General features: G+C 37.0%; 1 protein-coding gene across 2 annotated transcripts in view; it reads right to left on the reverse strand.

Moving 5' to 3' along the window:
* Nucleotides 1-19,808, reverse strand: part of SMCHD1 (structural maintenance of chromosomes flexible hinge domain containing 1) — a 171,177-nt gene that overhangs the window by 144,006 nt on the left and 7,363 nt on the right. For both annotated transcript variants that reach the window (XM_071208495.1, XM_004455865.5), the window contains exons 2-5: nucleotides 15,195-15,270; nucleotides 14,261-14,422; nucleotides 7,566-7,648; nucleotides 6,802-6,932 (exon numbers count right to left, since the gene is read on the reverse strand). Coding sequence is in view for 1 of the 2 variants with exons in the window: in XM_004455865.5 (XP_004455922.1) it covers nucleotides 6,802-6,932; nucleotides 7,566-7,648; nucleotides 14,261-14,422; nucleotides 15,195-15,270 (452 nt within the window). In the remaining variant the exon portion in view is untranslated. The remainder of the gene's footprint in view (nucleotides 1-6,801; nucleotides 6,933-7,565; nucleotides 7,649-14,260; nucleotides 14,423-15,194; nucleotides 15,271-19,808) is intronic.

A 19,808-nucleotide genomic window follows, 5' to 3' on the forward strand; every position in this document is an offset into this window, starting at 1 on the left:
AACTGAAAGCTCCACTTCCTAAAAACGGGGGAGGAAGAGACAGTTTGGCAACAACTTCTGCTACTAATAAGTAAATTCAGCGGGCTAAAGGATAATCCTAAGAACAGCTGAAGTTTGAGCCTGTCCCAGTCAGAAAGAAGCTAGTAGCTGCCATCTTAATTCCATGCTAGGCACCAGGGAAAGCAGGGCGGACTGAAAACCACAGTGCTGGTAGGGACCTGCTTCTTCCCATCCAGATCAGATTGCAGCTCTAGCCTAAGCCCCAGCCCCAACTCCAGCAGGGAAGAAGCTGGGGGGACCTCTGCCAGCCTCTCGGGAAATTACCAGCCAAGTGGTGGAGGCCAGTGATTATCATAGTTTGGCAGTGCAAGCTGCTCCAGGAGCTCTTCTGTGGCTGGAATTGGAAGCTCCTTTTCCCAAAAACAGGGAAGGGAGAGACTGTTGGCCACTGACTGTGGCTACTGATTAGTAGACTCAGCTGGCTAAGGCATAGCCCTAGCAACAGCTATGGGGTCAATCTGTCCAAGCTGGAAAGAGGCCAGTAGCCGCCATTTTGATTCCACCCCCAGCATGAGGGGAAATCCAGCTGACCAAAACTCACGGTGAAGGTAGAGACGGTTTCTTTCACTCAGCCATAGACTAGGCTTCAACCCCACATCTGGGAGGGAAGAGGCTGGTAGGCCCTGCACCAGCCTATCCAGGTAACAAGAGGTACATTTGGCTGGCAGACTGAACAATCAGAAGCCTACTGGGGCAACTGTAGTTACCTTGGACGGCACTGCATGGATTGCTACCTATACCTGCAGCTCCATCCTCACCTCAGGCTGGGAAGAAAAGGGGTATGAAACTTCACCAGTCTCTCTGGCCAACTACAGTCTAGGCCTGCACAATTTGGATTATTTCACACAGCCGTGACTCTGTCCCTACCCCTGGCAACAGAGAAAGTTGGGAGAAGCTTCACTGGTCCCTGGGGTAATGAGGGCAGCTTGAGCCTCCACAGCTTACAGCACCAACTACATGCCTGGCCCCAACTACACAACCAGCAAGGGAGAAAGGGCAGGAAGCCCTAAACTAAAGAGAATAATTGTACCCAGAATAAATACTCTAGTAAGCCAGATGCCAAGATACCAACAAAAAATTACAATCCACACCAAGAAACAGGAAGATATGGCCCAGCTAAAAGAACAATATAAGCCTCCAGACAACATAAAGGAGTTGAGACAACCTATCATAGATGTTCAAACAAATCTCCTTAATAAATTCAATGAGATGGCTAAAGGGATTAAGGATATTAAAAAGACATTGGATAAGCACAAAGAAGAATTTGAAAGCATACAAAGAAAAATAGCAAATCTTATGGGAATGAAAGGTGCAATAAGTGAAATAAAAAAAAAACACTGAAATCATATAATAGCAGATTTGAGGAAGCAAAAGAAAGGATTAGTGGGCTTGAAGAAATAGTCTCTGAAAGTGAACATACAAAAGAACAGATGAAAAAAAATGGAAGGGAAGCGGACTTGGCCCAGTGGTTAGGGCGTCCGTCTACCACATAGGAGGTCCGTGGTTCAAACCCCAGGCCTCCTTGACCCATGAGCAGCTGGCCCATGCGCAGTGCTGATGGGCGCAAGGAGTGCCCTGCCACGCAGGGGTGTCCCCCGCAAGGGGAGCCCCACGCGCAAGGAGTGCGCCCCGTAAGGAGAGCCACCCAGCGCGAAAGAAAAGTGCAGCCTGCCCAAGAATGGCGCCACACACACGGAGAGCTGACGTAGCAAGATGACGCAACAAAAGAAACACAGATTCCCATGCCGCTGACAACAACAGAAGCAGACAAAGAAAAACATGCAGCAAATAGACAGAGAGAACAGACAACTGGGGAGGGGGGGGACAAGGGGAGAGAAATAAATAAAAATAAATCTTAAAAAAAAAGGGAAAAATTGAACAAGGTCTCAGGGAAATAAATGACAGCAAGCAAAAGTCATGCAAACATGTATATAATGGGTGTCACAGAAGGAGAAGAGATGGGAAAAGGGGCAGAAGGAATAACTGAAGAAATAACGGTGCAAAATTTCCCAACCCTATTGAAGGACATAGCCATGTCCGAGAGTTCAAGAAGCACAACATAATCCCACCTGAAAAAATCCAAATAGACCAACTCCAAGACACATCTAATCAGAATGTCAAATGCCAAAGACAAAGAGAGAATTCTGAGAACAGCATGAGAAAATTAATGCTATATAATATATACAGGATACCCAATAAGATTAAGAGCTGATTTCTCACCAGAAACCATGGAGAGAAGAAGACAGTGACATGATATATTTAAGACACAAAAGAAAAACTTCCAGACAAGAATCTTTTATCTGGTGAGATTGTCTTTCAAAAATGAGGGCAGAAATTTTAAAAAGGGTAAGATTAGAATATTCACAGATAAACAGAACCTGAGAGAATTTCTAACCAAGAGACCAGATTTTCAGGAAATACTAAAGTGTGTGCTAGTGCTGAAAAGAAAAAAACAGGAGAGAGAGGTGTGGAAGAGAGTCTAGAAATGAAGATCATATCAATAAAAGTAAGTGTCAAGAGTGGTGAAAATAAAACATGACAGATAAAACTCAGGAATAAACCAATGATGTCAATCACTTGTATTCAGAAAACTGCAACTGTTAAAAGAAGTCAAAAAAGGCCTAAATAACTGGAAGAACATTCCATGCTCAGGACTGGAAGACTAAATATCATTAAGATGTCAATTCTATTTAAATTGATATATAGATTCAATACAATCCTGGTAAAAATTCCACCAGCATTTTTTTTTTACTGAAAACACAACTATCAAATTTATTTGGAGGGTAAGGGGTCCTGAATAGCCAGAAACATCTTAAAAAGGAAAAGGGAACCCTCATCTCCAGACACCAAATCATATTACCTAGCTCTAATGGTAAAAGCAGCATGGTACAAGCATAAATAAAGACAAACACACAGACCAATGGAACCAAACTGATGGTTCAGAAACAGATCCTCACATGTATAGTGAAGTGATTTTTGACTAGCTTTCAAACCCACACAGCTTGGGCAGAACAGTCCATTCAACAAATGGTGCTGAAAGAACTGGATATACATAAGCAAAAGAAGGAAAAGGGACCCCTATCTCACACCTTATCCAAAAATTAACTCAAATGGATCAAAAAACTAAAAATAAAAGAACCATAAAGCTTATAGAAGAAATTGCAGGAAAATATCTTCAAAATCTGGTGGTAGGTGGTGGATTTTTAAGGTAGATAAGAGAAGGATGGAGATGGACTAGTGATGTTTAATGTATGTAGAAGTTTTAATCGGCTTTACTATAAAAGTGTGGGAATGTATACAGTGGATTGTAACAGTTAGTAACAGCTAGTTTTTATAAATGGTGATGTGGCTGAAAATGGTAGTCTAGGTATGTAAACGCCAATTCACAGAATGCTAGGGAATAATCGAGGAACTGAATAGCACAGTAAACCAAGTGGTGGATGAGAATTGTGGTTGACAGCACAGATGCAAGCGTGTCCTGGGTGAGCTAGAACAAATATACATCACTACTGTAGGGTGGTGGGAAGGTGGAAAAGCATGGGAAAAATACAACTGGAGTGACCTATGGACTGTGATTAGCAGTAATAATATTCTTGCACATGTGTCAAAGATATACTATATTGATAATGGGGCGGTATGGAAAATGTGTGCCAAATGTACACTATGGACGTGGTAACAATTAGATGATACTATCTTATCTGAAACAAATGTTCCACCACAGTGTGGTGTGCTGATACAGAGGTGTTGTTTCTGAATTCTGCACATGTGCATGATTATCTTATAAGTTTACAACTTGTCATAAAAAATATTTTAAAAATAATAATAGGGTGTGTTGGGGGAAAAATACACCAAATATAAGATAAAGACTATAATTAGCAGTAAGATCTTGACAATATTCTTTAATAATTTGTAACAAACATCTGAGGACAATGCAAGGTGTTGGTGGCAGGATGATGTATGGGATCCTTGTATGATGTTATGCAGGTTTGCTTTGTAAGTTCACAACTTTTACTATACACTTGTTTATGTATGTTCCTATATAAATGACATACAGATAATAATAACAGGATGCATTAGAGGAAAATCCTTTGGTTAGTAGCAATATTTTGATGATGCTCTTTAATCATTAAAAATGTTTAACAACAATGCAAAGTATTGGTGGTAGAGTGAGTTATGAGAGTCCTGTATGATGTCATATATGTTTGTTTTTTAAGTTCACAACAATTACTATACACTTATTGTTTACGTATGTTTAGGTATGAGTGATATACTTCAATGAATTTTAAAAAACAGTAAGAATAAAACTGTGTTGATGGGACTAAAATGCATAAAGACGTAACTTGTATAGCAATAATGGCACAAGAGTGGGAAGGCAAATGAAGCTGTATAGAAGCAAAGTTTTTGTCTACTAACATTAAGCTGGTATTAATCCAAACTAGACTGTTATAAATTAAACTTGTAATCTCTACGTAAACCCCACCCCCCCCAAAAAAAACCCTCAATAAACTATAGCAAAAAAGGGGAGGAATTAAAATGGTATGCTAGAAAATAACTATTTAACACAAAAAAGGCATTAATGGCAGAAGAGAAGAACAAAAAATAAGAAAATAAATATCAAAATAATTGATGCAAATCCTACTTTATCAATAATTACATAAAATGTAAATGGATTAAATATTCCAATCTAAAGTCAAATAATGGCAGACTGGATTGAAAAAAGAAAAATAATCCAACTTTATCTACCAGAGACACAAATGCTCAGGGTGGCATATTCATAAGAACTGGAAACTAAAAACAACCCAAATGTCCAACACCTGATGGGTAAAACAAAAGTGGAATATCCATGCAAAGGAATATTATTTAGCTATGAAAAAGAATGAAGTACTGATGATACATGCTACAACATGGATAAACCTTGAAAATATGCTAATTGAAAGAAGACAGACATAAAATACCACATCTTATAATTCCCTTTATATAAAATGTCCAGATACAAAACCATATAGACAAACAAGTAGATTAGTGGTTGTCAGGGGCAGGTAAGAGGGGGAAATGAGGAATAACTGCAAATGGGTAATGGGTTTCTTTTAGAGTGATGAAAAGTTCTGGACTTAAGAGTGATGACTATATAATTTATGACTATACTGATAGAACTACTGGACTGTACTCTCTAATCAGGTAAATTTTGTTACGTGAATTATATCTCAGTAAAAAATAAATACAGTGAATTAAGATAAGTATGAACATTTCACTGAAATTTTGAGCATTTCACAAGAAAGGAAAATGGTTAACTCTAGATAATGATATCATTACCTCATACTAGGAGAAACTATACTGATATCTATAATTTATCTTGAACTGCATCAAAAAAAAAAGATGAACTAAAGTTTGAGGGAAGCAGATATGGCTTAATCAGTTGGGTGCCATCTACCAAATGGGAGGTCCTGGGTTCAGGTTCCAGTGCCTCCTGAAAGAAGACGAGCAGATGCTGCCCCCGCCACAACATAAGCCAGCAGACACTGCAGCCCGTGGGAAGCGAATGTGGTACAAGCCGTTGGGCACTTGTCTCTCATGTGGGAGGTCCCGGGTTCAGTTCCCGGTGCCTCCTAGAGAAGGTAAACAATGTGCAGACAGACAAAAGAACCAGAGGGGTCAGGGGGGATAAAGAAAAGTAAAGTAAACAAATATTTTAAAAAACGAGAGTCTGAGGTCAGGAATGAGAACTAATAACTAATGGTAGCTGACATTTATTGTTTATCACATGCCAGGGTTTGTCCTAAGAATTTTACATGTACTAACTCACTTGAGCTTCACAAAATCTTATGAGGTATTATCCCCATTTTAAGATATAGATATTGAGCCACAGAGAAGTAAAGTAACTTGGTCAATGTCACACAACTAGTAAGTGGCAAGGCTAGGATTCAAACTAGACCAAATGATTCCAGAGCCCTTGTTCTTCAAGATATTGTCTCTTAACATGACACTGTCTTTACAGATTCAATGAAAATTCTGAGGGTGCTGAAATTTCAGAATTGAGAAGGCAAATGTGCTAACTACATTAATTTTAACACGTTATTGAGATTGATCCTTAAATTTGGTTGACATTCCTTAACATAGCAAAGAGCAAAACAGGGTAATGAACAAGCATGGACTACTTAAAAAGAACACCAACAGTCTTCCCAAGTTTGCTATCTAAAATATACAATTCAGCTAAAAACATCAAGACTACTTGGTCACTCTTTTTATCAGAATTCAGCCCATATCCCAAAGACCTACTTCTGATACAAAACTCCTGAATAGATTTTATTCAGACAGTTGTTAATGTTTCCTGACACAAGTCCCTGAAAGAAGAGCACTAGTGAGTGCCACAGAAATACATGCAGTTCTATAAACATTTGGCAAAGGATATGAGGTGATTGCTAACAGCCTATTTAAGAAACATTCTACTACTCTAGATGCTATACAGTTTTCATCAAACTTTAATAAAGAAAGGGGAAAAGTTCCACAATACCAACAAATCAACATAACTCCTACAGACCTTAGGAAATGCAAAAGAACTGTTCAAGTATATACTGATCATAACAATTTTATAATATAAAAATCTAAATAAAGATGTTTGTAACATCAAACATATAAGATGTGTATCTAAAAGGCACAATAGTTTTTATCTTTATTAAAATATGTAACTACCCATAAAAAATAAAATAAAATGAAATAAAACAGTGAATAAGATTTTCTAACCTTTCAAAGTCACCTTGCCTTGTAAATTTTGACAACCTATACACAGCCCAGTTGTTAAGCTGTTTAGAGGTCATTCCTCTTCCATTATCTACCACTGCAACGGCAGGTTTTCCTTGCGCTTCATCAAAAAGCTATGAAACAAAATAAGTTCAGAAAGACAGAAGTCAAATCAATATTAAAAACATGAAAATTTAAATACGGAAAAAGTGCTTCTACTGGTTCACTCATACATTGCTGGTGGAAGCTTGAATCAACATAACTTTGTGAAAAGCACTTCAACTATATCTATCAAAAGCCTTAGAATTCTGCATAATCCTACAACCCAAAAATTCCATGTCTCAGAATTAACTTAAGGAAATAATCAGAGAGATGGAAAAAGACCTATAAGGATGTTCATCATCCCGGCATTACTGCCAAAGGGAAAATAAAGAAAAAATTTAAATGTTTTATGACATTTAGAAGATTACTAATTTGTATTATAGCTGATTAACTACTCTGTAACAGTAGAATACAATATTGCAGACTATCAATTATATAGAAAATATTTACAATGTGCTGTTAAGGGAAAGGAGATTACAGAAAGAAAACATTACAGTATGATCACACAACTACATACATATATGCATAGAAAAAAAAAAGACAAGAAATTTTTACTAATGAAGATAATTATTTCTACAGCTTATTTTTATTTTCTAATTTTTTTCCAGTGAAATTAAACTATTTTTATAAAAGGAAAGTTAAATTGCTTTATATTATTTTCTTACCAATTTGATCTGTATTCTTCTAATACCAACGTTTCGAGAAGTAGCAGATAATGAATTGTCAATTAATTCTGCAAGAGCAAATGCTGGAAGAGATTGAGAAAGCATTATTGCCTAACTTTTTACTCCCAAATACATCATATAAAAGTTCAAAGTAGAAGAAACTCTGAAGTACCTTAAGCCATCACTTTTATTTTCCAAAGAGCTAGAATTAAAGCATTATCCTGATCCTAATGATACAATACATAATAAAGGCATCATCGCCCATCACCACCAGCATAAAAAAGCAGTCACCAACCAGTATTTGTATGGCATTATATGGCATGAGTCAGCCAGCCATGATTCCTGGCTTCAAGGAGTTTATAATCTGAAGACAGACATACAAACATGAAAGACAAACAGAAGACCATAACCATAAAATCAAATAGTAGTCTGTGGTATGTAATTACATCATGCAAAAAGTCAAAACTAAGCACATTTAGAAGTAGGGGGCAAATATGAAGCAACTATAAAAGCACCTCATAAAGGTTAATTTCAATACAAGTTTCTTATGACTAACAGAAACTGACAAATAGCAGAACTTGTCTGCTTGAAATGACAGAATGGTTACTGATTCCCTACAACCAACTTGACACTCGAATTATCACTGGTTCATTTTTTTACTAGCCATAGTAGTTGGATATAGTTATGAATTCCAAAAATAGATACTGGATTATGTTTGTAAACTGGTCTGTACCTGGGCGTGATTAAATTATGACCAGGGCTTTGACTGGGCCACATCAGTAGGGTGTTGAGTCACGTCAGTGGACGGGGACTCACAGATAAAAGACATGACAAAGGACAGTGTTGGAGAGTTTTTGATGCTGGAGTTTGATGCTGAAGTCTTAAGCTGAAGCCCCAGGAAGTAAGCACACAGAGGAAAGAGAAGCAAGCCCCAGGAAGAGAGGAACCCAAGAAGCCTGAACCCTTGCAGATGAAGGCAGCCATCTGGCTCTAACACATAAAAACAGACTTTGGTGAAGGAAGTAACTCATGTTTTATGACTTGGTATTTGTAAGCTCTTACCCCAAACAAATACCCATTATAGAAACCAACCCATTTCTGGTATTATGCATCAGCACCCCTTTGGCTGACTAATATACTAGTATTCTCCCCTTTCTACACGGTCACTTTTCAAACTATTTCCCACTTTTATTCCTTTCATTAAAAAGGAAGGGTTCCACACCAAATATATGTCTCTTACCTATACTGAAGCTTAACTACCCACCTAAAGCTAACTAATCCAGAAAGTAGCACTCCAGCAAGCACTTCCACTCATCCTAAACATTTACAGGACAGCTATGTTTATAACCATCTAGTCAGAATATAGATACAACAAATAAGATAAATATAAGCTTACATAGGGCTGGGGAAGGAGAGAGGGATTGAGAGATGACTGCTAAGGGATGTGGGGTTTTTTTTTTTTGGAGTACTGAAATTGTTAAAAAAAACAAACTTGGTGATGAACGCACAACACTGTGAATATTCTAAAAACCACTGATTGCTCACTTTGCATAGTTATATGGTTGTGAATGTATCTCAATAAAACTATAAAACTTTAAAATATGATAAATATAAGGCTATCAGAGACCAGTTTTAAGGAGTGCCTAAGAGTAATAACTCTAGAAAATGCAAAGGAACATTGGAGAAAATGGAAGGAAAAGAAGAGTGAAAAGAAATTTGGCAGGAAGAAATGAGTATAACTTAGTATCTGTTTAGATAAAAATAAAAGGAAAAAGAAATCCAAGATGGTCTTCAAGACTGGACAAATGGTCATATTTCCCATAAAGAGAAAATTTAAAGGGGAAGGAAGAAAAATTTCATTTTAGATACAATGCTACAACAAACTAAATGAGAAGAGGTGTTCCAGAGGGAGATGGAGCAAATACCACACGTAACTGAGACAATAAAATCAGCTAGAGATAAAGATTTTTGCTTCACTGGCATAGATGTAATGGTTAGGGCTTGGATCAGGTCACTAAGAGGAAAGTATATGTATATTGAAAAAAAGATCAGTATGACTTGAAGAAATGTCCACCTAACAACAAAGAAAAACCAAAAGCAGAACCAGAGGCAAAGGAAACTGAAGCAGGGAAACACTCAGAAAAATAGTACAGAGTTACAGATATCAAAGCAAGAATTTAAAAAGTGAGATTCTCCACTTATTCATATGATGATGATTGGGAATAAAAGCTTGTACAATCTAGGAGGTAATTAAACAATCTATATTGAAGTCTTAAAAATGATTCTCTTCTTTGACTCCACAGTAATAGATATAGAAATTTATCTCCAAAGAAAGAATGAGAGTCACTCAAATATTTAAGCACCTAACTAATGTATTGATATCAGGCATTGTCCTAGACACTGAACAAAAAAGAGAAAAATCCTGCTTTTGCATAATTAACATACTAGTGGAAGAATACATAAAGCTAAATATAATCATAATAAATAAGTAAATTATACTGCATTTTAGAAAGAAACGGGGGGAAAGGGATTAAATAATAGTAAAGGCATAGAGGGAACACAGTTGCAAATTTAAAAAGGGTGATCAGGGTATACGTTTTGTTGAGAAGGTAACACAACTGAATGGGGCAAGGGAATGAGACAAGGGGTTTTCTGGAGTAAAAGAATTCCAGAATAACCTAGGAATAGGGTTGGCATGTTGTAGTAACAAGAAGACCAATGGGCTACAGTTGAGTGAACAAGCAAGACAAAGAATAGGTAAAATATGGTCAGAAAGATACAAAGCAGGACTGCTAAAGCCTTGTAAATAATTATAATGACTTGGCCTTTTCTCTTAGTAAAAGAAGACATGAGTGTTTCCAGCAGATGAGTATACAATCTTTCTTACTTCTCAGACCTTATGCAGATAGAAATAAGAAGAGAAACAAGACCAGTAAAGAGGCCACTGAGTAAACCAGATGAGTTATGATGGTGCCCAGTACAGGTGATAGTGACACAGTGGCAAGAAATGGTTATTTCTAGATAAATATTGAAAACAGTATCAATAGATTTCCTGACAGATTGAATGTGAGATGAAGTGAGACAAAGAAGGATCAGGTTGATTTCTGAGCAACTGGAAAGATCGAGTGATTATCAATTGAATAGGAAAACTAGGGTAGTAAAGGTAAACAGATCAGGGTTCCCATTTTACACATCCTATTGGAGACCCATATGGGCAAACGGATAAACAAAACTGGAATTCAGGAGGTAAGTCTGAAGTATTTTCAATATTTGACTAAAAATGACTATTTCTCACCACCTCCATTTGGGAGTCACTGTCATAAAGACGGTTTTTAAAGCTATGAGATTGGATGGGCTCATCAAATAGGGAAGTAGAAGTGAAGATCAAAGGACCAAGAGCTGGAGAGCAGATGTGGTTCAAGAGGCTGAGCACCTGCTTCCCATATAGGAAGGTCCTAGGTTTGGTTCCTGGTGCCTCCTAAAAAACAAAAAATCAAACAACAAGCAAACAAATGAAAAAACCAACTCAGGGAAGCCAATGTGACTCAGTGGCTGAGCACCGACTTCCCACATATGAGGTCATGGGTTGAATCCCCTGGTCCCGGTACCTCAAAAAAAAAAAAAAAAAAAAGAGGCACTTTGACATTAAAAGTGTGGGGAGTGAAGCTCATGAGGCAGAAGGAAAATCAAGAAAGTGCAGTTTCTATAAAGCCAAGTGAAGAATATACATCAAGGAAGAAGTGATAAAATATGTCAAATGATGCCTCAAGTAAAATGAAAACTGAAAATTCATCACTGAATTTAAGCACTGATAACCTTATTACAGTAGTTACAGTTGAAAGGAAAAAGCAAATGCCTGGTCAGAGTGAGGGGGAGAACATGGTAGGAGGAAAGAGACTTCATATAGTGAATAAATACAGTCAACTCTTGAAGAGTTTTGTTGTAAAAGGGAATTAAAAAAAAAAATAGGGCAGTAGTTGAAGGAAATGAGATAATGAGGTTATAAAATGGGAGAAATAAGAGCCTGGATGCATGAAAAGAATAATATGGAAGGTAGTAAATGTACTAATTGAGTTTCATGCTCTGAAGTCACACGGCTAGGGTTCAAATCTAGACTCCAGGGAAGCAGACTTGGCTCAGTGGATAGGACGTCCACCTACCACATGGGAGGTCCATGGTTCAAACCCCGGGCCTCCTTGACCCATGTGGAGCTGGCCCATGCGCAGTGCTGATGGGCGTAAGGAGTGCTGTGCCACGCAGGGGTGTCCCCGCGTAGGGGAGCCCCACGTGCAAGGAGTGCGCCCCGTAAAGAGAGCTGCCCAGCACGAAAGAAAGTGCAGCCTGCCCAAGAATGGCGCCACACACATGGAGAGCTGACACAACAAGATGACGCAACGAAAAGAAACACAGATTCCCGGTGCCGCTGATAAAGACAGAAGCAGACACAGAAGAACACACAGCAAATGGACACAGAGAGCAGACAACTGGGGGAGAAGGGGAGAGAAATAAATAAAAAATAAAAATCGAAAAAAAAATCTAGACGCCAACACTTTACTAGCAGTGTGGCCTTTGGCGAGTTACCTAAAATCTTTTAACCTCAGTTTCTTCTGCAAAACAGGGTAAATAACATTGCTTACCATATAGGATTAAGGATTAAAAGAGAGAAAGCTCATAAAGCATTGGCACAGTCCCTGGCACTGCAGCCAACAGCAGGAGCAGTAGCTGAGGAAAGGATGTGCTCAAAAATTTAGGCACAAGAATATTGAGAGTCATTTGTAACAAACAGAAAACAATCTAGATATTAAAAAATAGAGTATCTAAGGAAAGTATAACTACTAAAAACAAGTGTATATTGACATGGAAAGATATTCATTATATTTTTAAGCAAAAAAAGTAGATTAGGGGGAAATGGATATGGCTCAAGCAACTGGGCTCCCCTCTACCGCATAGGAGGTCCAGGGTTCGGAACTCAGGGCCTCCTAGTGAAGGCAAGGTGGCCCATGTGGTGAGCTGGCCCACGCCGAGTGCTGGCCTGCACAGAGTGCTGCCATGCACAAGAGTGCTGCTCCGCGCAGGAGTGCTGGCCCATGCAGAAAGCTGGCACAGCAAGATGACACAACAAAAAGAGACACAAAGGAAAGATAATAAGAGACAAAGCAGATTAGGGAGCTGAGGTGGTACAAGAGAAAGGTCCCAGGATTGGTTCCCGAAGCCACCTAACGAGAATACAATCAGAAACAGAAGACAATGACGAGAACACAGTGAATGGACACAGAAAGCAAACAATGGGGGCAGAGATAAATAAATAAATAAATCTTTTTTAAAAAAGGTAAATTAGGGAAGTGGATGTGGCTCAAGCAGTTGGGTGTCCGCCTACCACATGGGAGGTCCCAGGTTCAGTTCCCGGTGCCTCCTACAGAGGACCACCAAGACAGCAAGCTGACACGATGGGCTGACATGGCAAGCTGACGCAAACAAGATGATGAATGAAGGGACACAATGAAGAAATAAAATGAGAGGCACAACAAGCAGGGAGCAGAGGTAGCTCAAGCGATTAGGTGCCTCCCTCCCAGATGCAAGGACCCAGGTTCGGTTCCCGGTGCCTCCTAAAAGAAAAAAAAGACAAGTGCACAATGAATGAACAGAGAGAGCAGATAGCAAGCACAAACAACAAGGCAGGGGGGCAGGAATAAATAAATAAAATAAATCTTTAAAAAAAAGTAGATTAAGAAGGAAGTACAATAGAAAACCATTTTTAGAAAGAAATCAAACATGAATGATTAAATGATAACTGCATAAAGACACAATGATATAGCAAATGTGGCAAAATGTCAAAATTGGTGAATCTGCATATCAGGGGAGGGAGGATGCTGGAGTTCTCTGTCAGGGTTTTGTATTATTCTTGTAAGTGTCCTGTAAGTTTGAAATTATTTCAAAATAAAAAGTTTAAGAAGAAATATCAAATATGAAAAGGTCTGAAATATAAACACCAAAGTGTTAGTGGTGGTTATTTCTGAGTAGTAGAGAAACAGATTTTCTTTATGATCTTTTTGCTCATCTACATTTTCTCATTTCCTACAAACTATAATACACAAACAATAAGAAAAAATGGCTATTAAAAACATTTATAATGAATATCTAAGTGGTATTAAACACTTTGGCAGGGTAAAGAGAAGGAAGACCAGGTAAACTGGCTGATTTGTAGGGTTACTAGAAAATAGCCCAGAAGTAGGATAAAAATTGGCAAGTAGATAAGACAGAAGGAAATGATAAAGAGATGGAGACAAAAACACAAACCACTTACTTGTGCAGTTGAGCTATATAAGTTAGTAAGGTATGGCAAATATTTTCTTGATTTGGGAGAGGTCTATAAGGAGGCCAGGAAGAATAAATCAAGAGAGAAGAGAACACAGGAGATGGAAAGTATAGGCACAAAATCCCAAGTTGAGAAAGAATTAATTCTAATACTATGTTAGCTTTAAAGAAGAGGTATATTCTTACACTGAAGAAAAATGACTTAGGTAGAAAAAAAGAAAGATGTTGCAAGAAGAGGTCATGGTAAGGAAGTTCACAATAAGGATCAGTCTTCTCAAAGGTAGAAGGAGAGAATTGGTAAAAAGTGAATAAATGTGACATACAAACTAGGGTTAAAGGAGAATAATCATTTATAAAATTAATATGGATGGAATACTTACGCAAAGGATTCTGTCCTTCACTGGCATAATATTCATACATGCCACTTTTAACCAGTGTGTCATAGTGAGGTAGGAAGTCAATTCGTTCTTTTGTAGCTGTCAGTAGTAACTGATTGACCGACTGTAGCAGGTACAGAGTAACTCCATCTTTAACAGTTTCATCTATAATCAAGAAATAAACTTTAAAGGCCAAGCTAGGTTCAGAAACTCAGTGAACTTATAATTTGAAAATGAAAATTATATATCTATGAAATATCTCTAAAGATGGTACAAGCAAACTCTACAACAATGAATCTACAAATTCAGTTGGATTTTGCTAAGGGTATCAATGAGCAGGTGCAAACACTTCTACTCATCTGAAACATTCAATTCTTAATAAGATAAACTATTAGCAAGTCAAATGAAGATGTGTATTCTAGTATTATCAGTATGAATGGAGAAGACGCATTTAAATTCAAAAGGAATCAAGCATGAAAACTTGGCAGGTCTTGGTAACTAAATAAAAAGAGAAACAGAAGTATCCAAGTTAGTTAGGAAAAGTAGCTTCTTGAAGGCACAAGAGGACGACCTGTGTTGGATGCTGATCATGGGATTATCTTCTATAGCCATAACCGATATTAAATGTTTTCCAATAAACTTACTTAAAAAATATGGCCCTTGAACAGACTATGCACACATAGCTAGGTTTCTCTCCTATCCCAACAATCAAAGAAACCAAAATCATTAATAATTTTAGGCTCTCTCTGTCTAGAGGAGCCTACACCTACATTTGGGAATGCATAATTCTATTCTTTTCTCCCATTTCCCAATAAACTGTTCTTTTTTCAAGAAAAAATTACTAATAGTTTTAGTTGCATATATATATGATTGATAAAATAGTTGTTGCACTGTTGTGTACTAGAACACATTAAAAACTTAATACTGGTTTACTTACCAAAGTTATCACAGGTAATTTCTTTCCTACTTGTTGTTGTAATAACAAATTTATCTTCAGATGAAATGCCAAGTGCCTATCCAAAATAGGAGGAATAAATTTAATTGTTACACAAAGGAAATAAAAGCACTATTTAAGTTTACAAGAATATGAAAAAACTGATAACATATTTATAAACTTACTGCTACATTATTTATCTGGGAAATATAAGACTCAGTTTTTTTTAAATTTTGCCTTTGAATAACTAATATAGAACATTATCTATCTATAAATTACCTCTTTTCTTAATAAGATTGTTTTTTCTGCTATTATATGCCACTTAGGAACACTAGTGAGTAGGTGGAATGTCTGAAAATGGTTTTAACATCTATCAGCATGGCCAACTCAGAAAAATGACATGTTGAAGCAGTCAACTTATTTGGAACAAAGCATTAGCATAATACTTAATGTGCATATAGATTATTTAAATATGTAAAAATAAAATGAAAGTACCAGAAGAAATTAGAGGTTGATATTTCATAACACTGAGGTACAGATAGCCACACTATGCAGGATACCTAAAGAAGAAATATATACTAAAGACTCTTCATTATAATCCCTTTCAAAAGGGTAACTAAAAAGTTAAGGCAGGGAAGCATATGTGACTCAAGTGATAAGGCCTCCACCTACCATATGGGAGGACCCAGGTTCAATCCCTGGGACTCCTGGTAAAAAAGAAGAGAAAGCATGCCTGCATGATGAGCCAGTGCCCATGTGGTGAGCCAGTGCCTGCAAGGTGAACCAGTGCCCAAGCAAGTGAGTCACACAGCAAGATGATGACACAAAAAAGAGAGATGAAGGGAAGAGTCAAAGTAAAGCGCAGCAGAGACAAGGAAATGAGGTGGTGCAATTAACAGGGAACCTCTCTCCACAACAGAGGTTCCCAGGATCAAATCCCTCTGAATCCCAGAGCAGAAAGGTAAGAAGAGAAGCAAAAAAGAGAAACAGATACAGAAGATCACACAGTGAATGGATACAGACAGCAAAAACAGCAGGGTGGGGGGAAAAAGGTAAATAAATCTTTAAAACAAAAAAAAGGTTAAGGCAAATTATAAATTGCAGGAAGGAAACTGCAGCAAGAGACTAAGTGTAAAACCCTAAATAGGCAAATAACCTTCATAAATCAATAAATGAAGATCAACAAAGAGAAAGAAAGGACACGAACAATCAACAACAGAAGATGCAAAAGGCTAATAAACATATGAAAAATGTTATCTCACTGGTAATCAAAAATTGAGAATTAGAACAGTTAAATTTACATTTTCACTTAAATTTTACCTATATTTAAAGTTTTAAATGCAATATATGCTCTTACAAAAATGAAAGAATACAACAATGTATAAACAGTTACAAGAAAAGGCTGGCTTCTGCTTCAGGTACCAACCTTCCTACTGAGGACAATTAAAAAAATCTAAACTAGTGATACTCAAATTTTGAATAATAATACTAAAAACCCCTACTGATCACTACAAAAATTAACTAGGGTTAGAAATTCCTAAATACTGACATATTAAAAGGAAATAAACTGTATCTCAGAGTAACCAAATAGCTCTAATTTTTTTTAAAGATTACAGAAGAAATGGCAATATGAATATTACCATCAATGGATCAAAATTTTATTATGGTGGGACACAGCTGAAACTATCTGAATCCCACTAATTTGATCTTAGCATTGCTAAGAATGGGTAGAATATCCAGATATAATGTACCTATTAATGTGATACAATATGAAGTATCAGCATTATCTACAAGTATTTTTTATGAACCCTCCCCCACAGAAGCTGAACAAAATCTAATCAAGCCTTTAAAGCTAACTTCTAGTTAGGACACATGGAGATAGAAGAACAAATTAAATGGCACAATAAAGGAACAAAGACAAATCCAGAATGTAGGATATTTAAAGAAAAACCTACTTGATTTCTTCAAGTCAATGGCAGGAAAAACTAAAGAGATTGGGGGCAGCAAAGATTCTGTTCAAACGTTCTAAATGTAAAAAGAATTAGGAAATATAAAAACCATTCAATATGGGATCTTTGTTAGGATCCCAATGTTAACAAACCAACCATAAAAAACATTCTGAGACAGAGAAATCTGAATATAGACTAGGATATTAGATATATTTAAAATAATTTTGATGGTGTAATAAGAGAAGTACATGCTGAAGAAAACAAGTGTTGGCAAGAATGCAGAAAAACAGGAACCCTCACACATCGTTAGTGGGAATATAAAATGGTACATACAGCCACTGCAGAAAAGAGTTTAGGAGTTAAATAATTAAATACAGAATTACATATGAGCCACAACTTCACTTCTAAGTATATACCCAAAAGAAGTGAAAGCAGGGGCTCAAGCAGATATTCGCATACCATTTGTAGCATCATTATTCACAATAGCCAAAAAATGGACAACCCAAGTGTCTATCAAGAGATGAATGGATAAACAAAATGTGATATATGCATACAATGAAATAATACTCAGTTGTAAAAAAAGAATGAAGTTCTTATACATAGTACAACATGGACAAAATTTGAAAACATGTTGAGTGAAATGAGCATTTTAGCCATTTGTATAATGTATGTTCTTTGGAGAAATGTCTGTTCAAGTCTTTTGCCCATTTTTTAATTGAGTTGTTAGTCTTTTTATTGTTGAGTTGCAGGACTTCTTTATATATTCTGGATATTAAGCCCTTATCAGAGATGTGGTTTCCAAATATTTTATCCCGTCCTATAGGATGTCTTCTTACTTTCATAATAAAGTCCTCTGATTCACAGAAGCTTTTAACTGCGATGAGGTCCCATTTATCTATTTTTTTCTTTTGTTGTGTTTTGAGTGTAAATTCTAAAAAACTATTGCCTAAAACAGGGGTTCTTAACCAGGGGCCCACAGAGTTCAGGGGTTCATGAGCTTGAATTGAAAATTCAAAAAAAATTACTCTTACGGGGATGTGTTGTTGTGGGTGTGATATATTAAATAATACACAGTATAGTGTGGACTTAGTATGATTTTTATTTTGATGTTCTGAGTGCAGTGGATAATTGCCTGCAAAAAAGCTGGCAAGGATGGTGGAGATGGTTATATGATGCCATAGGAAAACTCCAATTTCTAAATATTTGCCAAAAATGACTGAATAGATGTTGAACCATGTTACGTTAGCAGGTATTGAAATTATGGTAAAGTTGTAAAACATAATTTTGAATAATCCTAAAATTTAATTTAAAGACATGCCAATGTTCAGGGTCATGAAACTATCTGCTGCTACATTCTGAGAAGAGGTCCGTTGTTTTCACCTGATTGGCAAAGGGATCCATGGAACAAAAAAAGCTAAGAATCCCTGGACTAAAACAAAATCCTAAAGTTGCTTCCTTCTATTTTCTTCTGAGTTTTATAGTTCTGGTTCTTATATTTACATTTTTGATCCATTTTTTTTAACTGATTTTTTTTTTATTTTTAAAGAAGCTTTAGATTACATAAATGTTACATCGAAATTATAGGGGATCCCCATATCCCTCACCCCCTTCCCCACCCACACTTTCCCTCATAAAATCTTCATTAGCATGGTACATACGTTGCAATTGATGAACACAAATTGAGGCATTGCTACTAAGTACAGTTTACAGTTTACATTATGGTTTATACTTCATATTGCACCATTTTACAGATTTTGAGAAAATGCATAAAGGCTTGTAATCGTTATTGCAATATCAAGCAGAACAGTTTCAAATGCCCCATGCTACAGTTATTCTTCCCTCTCCCTCCCCTCAGAATCTCTGGTGGCCACTGTCTTTATATCAATGTCACAAAAGTTCTTTCATTACTAGAATAATAAGTCTACTTTAGTCCATAGTTGCATTCCCATCTTATGTTTGTTCATTCCTCAATCTTAAGAATTTGGGGCTGGCAATGCCTACTCTGCTTCTGACTGAGAGGGTCTTTGAGCCATTTTGCACTGAGTTTTGCACAAAGTGTAAGGTAGGGGGCGACATTCACTCTTTTTCACATGGCTATTCAGTTTTCCCAGTACCATTTGTTGTAGTAACTATTCTTTCCCATTCAGTGGACTTGGCACCCTTATCAAAACTAAGTTGGCCATAGATATGAGGGTTTATTTCTGAACTCTCAATTCAATTCCATTGGTCTATATGCCTGTCCTTGCGCCAGTGCCATGCTGTTTTGATTATTGTGGTTTTATCAGTTTTAAAATCATGAAAAGAAAAAAATTTTTAAAAAAACAAACAAAAACTAAAATCGTTAAGTATAAGTCCTCCAACTTCATTCTTCTTTTTCAAGATGGAGCTATTTGTGGTTCTTCCACATGAATTTTTTTCTTTTAATTTCTCTCTCGTTTCCCCCGCCTCCCCCCCCCCCCCCCCGGTTTTTTTGTTGTTGTTCTTTGTCCATCTGCTGAGTTCTTCTGTGTCTGCTTGCATTCTTGTCAGCAGCACCAGGAATCTGTGTCTCTTTTTGTTGCATCATCTTACTGTGTAAGCTCTCCATGTATGCAGCGCCACTCCTGGGCAGGCTGCACTTTTTTCACAGGGGCAGCTCTCCTTGCAGGGTGCACTCCTTGTGCATAGG

Source organism: Dasypus novemcinctus, chromosome 16 (assembly GCF_030445035.2).
Source record: "Dasypus novemcinctus isolate mDasNov1 chromosome 16, mDasNov1.1.hap2, whole genome shotgun sequence".
Lineage (NCBI taxonomy): Eukaryota > Metazoa > Chordata > Mammalia > Cingulata > Dasypodidae > Dasypus > Dasypus novemcinctus.